Below are 5,674 nucleotides of genomic sequence, written 5' to 3' on the forward strand. Positions count from 1 at the left end.
CAACTATTAAGTAATATGGTTGGAGGGAGAAGTGGAAGAATTATGTGATATTTTCTTATTACTTCTTAAAGCAGCTTTTTAGTCCATAAAGCTGCTTTAAGAAACAGTAAGAAAGTCGTCCCAAATGAAGCCTAAAGCTTCGTTTGGGATGACTTTCCTATTGCTTCTTAAAGCAGCTTTCTAGCACAAAAATTAAAAATTTTGTACTAAAAAACTGCTTTAAAAAGCAGTAAGAAAGTCGTCCCAAACAAAGCCTAAAATTAGAAGGAAGGATACAAATGAATAATACCATACTCTTAAACGAGAACAATTCTAGAAATGTAGTAGGAAATAATTAACCATTTCAAACTAGGACATGAACAGTCTACAATAGTAGCAAGCTAAAAACTTGAATATGTTTACTTAGTTTTCTTTTATAGCATGATAACATGCCTGGATACATAGTAATCGGTAGATCAATATGCATATCTGGAAGTACTGCTTCAGAAGAAAAAAATAACTTGTATTCGGAAATGTATAGCTATTATATACATAAAGCTCTTCATAAGCTACTATTATTTTCTACATATTGATTATCGTTACCAATTGAATTCAGCCATGCGACTAACTGTGGAGTTAGAGGCCTATTTCTAGGTGATTCGCTCAAGCAAATGCAAGCAATATCAAGCATCTTCACCATCTGTCCTTCATTCTCTTTGTTGTAGATGATTCGATCTAAAACGTAGGCTTCCATTCCCTCCTTTCTCATCTGAAGCACCCATGAAATCAAATCCCTGCAGCTTTTAGGCTTGCTCATGTCCACTGGTCTCTTGCCTGTAAGCAGCTCCAGAAGAACAACTCCAAAACTATATACATCACCTTTGTAAGTAGCTACTGATGACTGTCCATATTCTGGTGGAATGTAGCCTAAAGTTCCAACCAGATCAGTAGTTACATGAGTGTTGTAAGGAAGAATGAGTCTTGCCAGACCGAAATCTGCCAAGTGAGCTTCAAAATTTTCGTCGAGAAGAATATTGCTCGATTTGATGTCTCGATGCAGAATATGTGGCTGGCAAGATTGATGCAGGTATGCCAATCCTCTTGCAGCTCCCTGTGCAATCTGAAGCCTTGTGTTCCAGTCCAGTGCAGATCCTCCATCAAACTTCTCATGAAGCCAGTAGTCCAAACTTCCATTCTCCATGTAAGAGTAAATTAACAGCCTATCATTCCCAATTTTACAGTATCCTTGAAGAAGAACAAGATTTTCATGTTGAGCTCTAGAAAGTGTTTCAACCTCAGCTTGAAATTCTCTATCCATTTGGCCATAATCGCCTGAGAGTCGCTTGATTGCAACCTTGCTTCCATCTGGCAGCATTGCCTTGTAAACCAAACCAAATCCTCCACAACCAATAATGTTGGACTGATCAAAATTGCCTGTGGATTTCATGATATCGCTGATGCTTAGTTCTTGCTTATCCTTGTTCTTAAACAGAATTACTAGTTTTGAACCTGCAGTTTCCAAATGACCTGAATCAGCCACCTGTTTGAACCTCTCTTCCCTTCTTCTGGAGTAATTTCTTGACAGTACGAAGTATACAATTGCAAGAAGGAAAGCTGTGCCAAGACCAATTCCAAATGCCATTCCAATTATCACACCTTTGTTCTTCCCTGGTCGGTTTATTGATTGTGTGGGTTCAACGTGAGTGCAGGCTGGGGAATGGAAGTAACAAAGGCCAGGGTTACCTTCAAAATCTGCAGCAGAGAAGGTGGAGAACTGGCCTCCAGTTGGAACTGAACCAACCAGATCATTGAAAGCTACGATGAAGCGTGAGAGAAAAGTGAGTTTCGTCAGAGATGAAGGAATGTTCCCAGTGAGATTGTTGTGGGATAAATCCAATAGCTCTAAGCTTGACATGCCGGATAGCTCCTCTGGTATTGTCCCGGAGAGTCTATTTTGGCTTAGATCAAGTTGATGCAGGGCCTTTAGATTTCCGAAACCTTTCGGGATTGATCCAACAAGCATGTTCTTGCTAAGAATCAAAGAAGGTGGGAAGCTGCTGACCTGATTATATTGAAGCCCTTTACCTGTGGTATTCTTTTTGATGAAGAAAGGGAAATCGTTCAAGGAACTTGGTTGCTCCAAATTAGCTTTGGACCTCAGTCCCTTCATGAGGGTCAAGCCATCCGGTATTTCTCCCATAAGTGAATTGTTTGAAATATCCAAATAGAAAAGATTACTGAAATCTCCCAACCAGGGAGGAATGACACCGGATAAGTTATTCCAAGAGAGATCCAATACCTTCAGCTTGGTACAGTTCTGCAGCCATGTTGGAATGGATCCTGAAAGACCACAGTTTGGAATTGCAAGAACTTCCATATTGGGAAAACCTTGAATTCCCTCGACCTGAATCTCTTCGCCATCATTGAAGTTTTTGGTGAGAACAAGATTGGTGAGGTTTGGGCAATGTTGCAGGACACTCAACGCTGCATTCAGATTGGAAAATAAGTTCCTGGAAAGCGAAAGATAAGTCAGTGAAATAAGGTTCCTGAAGCTTTCTGGGATTTCTCCAGTGAGTAAGTTACTAGCAAGATTCAGTGTCTGCAATTTTGAACAGCTAGAGAGATTGGGAGGGATCATGCCGGAGAATAAATTTGACCCAAGATCAAGAGATGTGAGCCCAGCCATTCCGGTGAAATTGAGATTGATCTCACCGCTCAAGGAATTGTTTCTCAGATTCAACACTCCAAGTCCTGACAGGTTTGATAAGGAAGCAGGAATTCCGCCCGAGAAACGATTGGATTGAGCACTGAAGCATTGCAACTCTTTTAAATTCCCAACAACATTTGGGATATTATCGGAAAATTTGTTGAACGAAAGATCCAAATGCACAAGGTTAGATAGATTGCTAATCCGATCGCTTAACCTCCCGAATAGCTGATTACCCTCAAGATATAATTTTGACAAAGATTTCAGCTTGAATATATCCTCCGGTAAATTACCAGTCATCTCATTCATGCCCAGGGAGAGCTCACGGAGCGAGCTGCAGTTTCCAAACCCCACCGGAAGCTCACCAGAAAACAAATTCATGGAAAAGTAAAGAAACTGAACTCCAGGAGATGCGTTGCAGATTTCGGCATCGATGCCGCCGGAGAACAAATTGTTACTGATATCGAACAAGGTGAGAAGTTTCGAGCTCCCAAGGTTTGGGCGGCTGCCATTAAACATGTTTCCTGAGACATTGAAAACTTGTATGGAAGCGAGAGTGATGTTTGCTGCAATTGGCCCAGAGAGGTCGTTCATGCTGAGGTCGAGAACCTTCAAGCTCTGCAGCTGGAAGATGCCAAAAGGAACGAAGCCTTTCAGAGAATTTTGCGAAAGATTCAAAGATATAAGCTGATCCAAAGCTCCGATAGAATTCGATATAGAGCCTGAAAGGCTTTTGTTCGCAAGATTCAGGTGAGTGACTCGCCGGCCGGAATTCGACTCAGGGCCGCATTCGACTCCGGTCCAGTTGCAGCAGTTCGAGGAAGCGTTCGCGGTCCAGGATGACAGTGATGACGGCGAGTCCAGACCATCGGCGAAGCCGATAAGCGCGGCGACGTCGCCGGAGTAACAAATCAGGCTCTGGGATCGAACAGTGAGGAAAAAGAACAACCACCACGCGTGCATCCAAACCAACGCGCCGTTTTCCATTTGCATCTGTTCTTTGAACGCGAAAACGCAGTGGAAACAGATAAAGGAGGGATTTTTAAGATCAGGATGGATTGAAGAAGAAAAGTATTCGAGATTCCCATGAAATTTTCGCCATTGAGGGAGATGAATCGAACGAAGAAGCAGAGTAATATTGATATCAGAGAGTTTGGTTTTGACTATTGCGACTTGGGGGCGTGAGTTAATTAATTATACACCGAGTAAAGTTTCCCTTTTTAATTATTTATTTTTTGGTGGTGGATTGTCTACGATTGTTAGGTTGGATGAATGCGGAGGGGTTGAGCGTTGGAGCGGACGAAGAGGTTGAGAGGAGAAGATGACTGGCAGTAGGCTGTCGTTGTCATGCCATGACCGACGGTTCCGGTTACATTGCTCAAAGTCAAAACCGGTCTCCCATTTGCATGATCATGCGGCGGCTGGTAGGTTAAATTGTGCCTCCGGAAGCGTTTACATAGTCTCATCCCAAGGTTCTGTTCTCAGGAAGTCGACGAACGGCGGAACTGTTTACGAGATTTTATGGCTTGCGAGGGTGAATGTTCCGGCGGTTCAGTTCAACGTTTGAGTAAAGTACAACTTATATATAAAGGAAGGCGGCAAGTCAGACCGAAGCCCTACGAGCCATTGACTTAAAGCTCAGTCGTTTGAATAATGTTAGAAAGTACGATACATTGGAACCTTTATTTAATTTTTTATTTTTGTTGCCTCAAGGAGTTTTCACGGCGGTAGAAAAAGATACAATTTAACGTCTCAACGTTATACAAAAATCCGGTACGTAATCAGATAAGAAAGAGGATACAATATTAAAGGAGTTACCAAGATTTTTACGTAGAAAACCCCTGAAAAAGGGGGAAAAACCACGGGGTCTAGCCCAGTTTTAATGAATCAACTAGTATTGCAGTTGATTACAAATGAGGCCATTTCTTGGGAGAAGGCCTTAGCTTGATGTACATTTTATAGAGTACATTATATGATGTGCATACAAAGAGTCACTAATGACGTATTCGTTTGGTCTGGAGAACCATAGTCTGGTGACGGAGGTTAGAAGAACCATAGTCGGTGAGCGACAAAGGTCATAAAGACCGTTGTCTGGCGATGAAGGTCGGAAAGACTGTAGTCTGCAGGCGACGTAACTTAGGTGGAACGTAGTCGGCGGACGACGGAGGTCGGAAAAACTGTAGCCGACGAGTGACGTAAGTCAGGAGGACCGTAGTCGGCAGGCGACGGAGGTCGGAAAGACTGTAGTCGGTGGGTGACGTAAGTCCGAAGGACCGTAGTCGGCTGGCGACGGAGGTCGGAAGGACTGTTGTCTAACGAAGAAGGTCAAAAGGATGGCGTTAGGTAGAAGTCCAACAATGGAAAGAAATTCCATTTCGAATAGATGTCGAGCGAAAGTACGATAATTGGTAGAAGTCCGGCATCGGGTAGAAACTTGGCGACGAGTGAAGGTTCGGCGTCGGGTAGAAGTCCGACGTCCGTTGGCGGTCGAGGAGAACTTCGGCATCACTTGGGCGGAGTTTCAGCGTCAGTGGGGGACTCTGTCATTACTTGGGCAGAATTTCAGTATCACATGAAAGTCGGGCAGAATTCTGGCGTACCGTGGAAGTCGGGCAGAATTCCGGTGTCATTTGGAGTTCGGGCGGAACTCCGGTGGTGGTTGAGGAGGAGTTTCTTCCCTCCTAATCTTCTCTCTTTTCTTCTCCTTCTTCTCTTCTTCCTCTCGCTTGGGTCCCCTCTCATGAGAAATGAGGGGTCTATTTATAGATTTTTTGGAGTGGCATGGCCCGTAAATAGATGATAGATCAGGGGCAAATGTGGAGTGGTTCGATGGACTGCCGATATTGAATCCCTTGATCATGGATCGTTTATCAGGCATTTAAATGTCTTAATGAATTCAGAATTCAACGATCTTGGGCTCGTTGGAATCATCTCGTCAAGTCACTCGATTCGACTATAAGCATGTCATGTTTGAAAACATTTTGGTAA

At 43.3% G+C, this 5,674-nt stretch overlaps 1 protein-coding gene across 1 annotated transcript; it reads right to left on the reverse strand.

The window, feature by feature from the left end:
* Positions 1-372: 372 nt before the first annotated feature.
* LOC110093985 (phytosulfokine receptor 1) lies at positions 373-3,913 on the reverse strand. The gene has a single exon (XM_020819072.2). The coding sequence runs from the start codon at positions 3,677-3,679 to the stop codon at positions 542-544; it is 3,138 nt and encodes a 1,045-aa protein (XP_020674731.1). The 5' UTR covers positions 3,680-3,913; the 3' UTR covers positions 373-541.
* Positions 3,914-5,674: the final 1,761 nt, after the last annotated feature.

Source organism: Dendrobium catenatum, unplaced genomic scaffold (genome assembly GCF_001605985.2).
Source record: "Dendrobium catenatum unplaced genomic scaffold, ASM160598v2 fragScaff_scaffold_0, whole genome shotgun sequence".
In the NCBI taxonomy this organism is placed as follows: Eukaryota; Viridiplantae; Streptophyta; class Magnoliopsida; order Asparagales; family Orchidaceae; genus Dendrobium; species Dendrobium catenatum.

Coding starts and splice junctions, on each gene's coding strand:
- LOC110093985 (XM_020819072.2), bottom strand. CDS start 3,679: ATGCAAATGGAAAACGGCGCGTTGGTTTGGATGCACGCGTGGTGGTTG.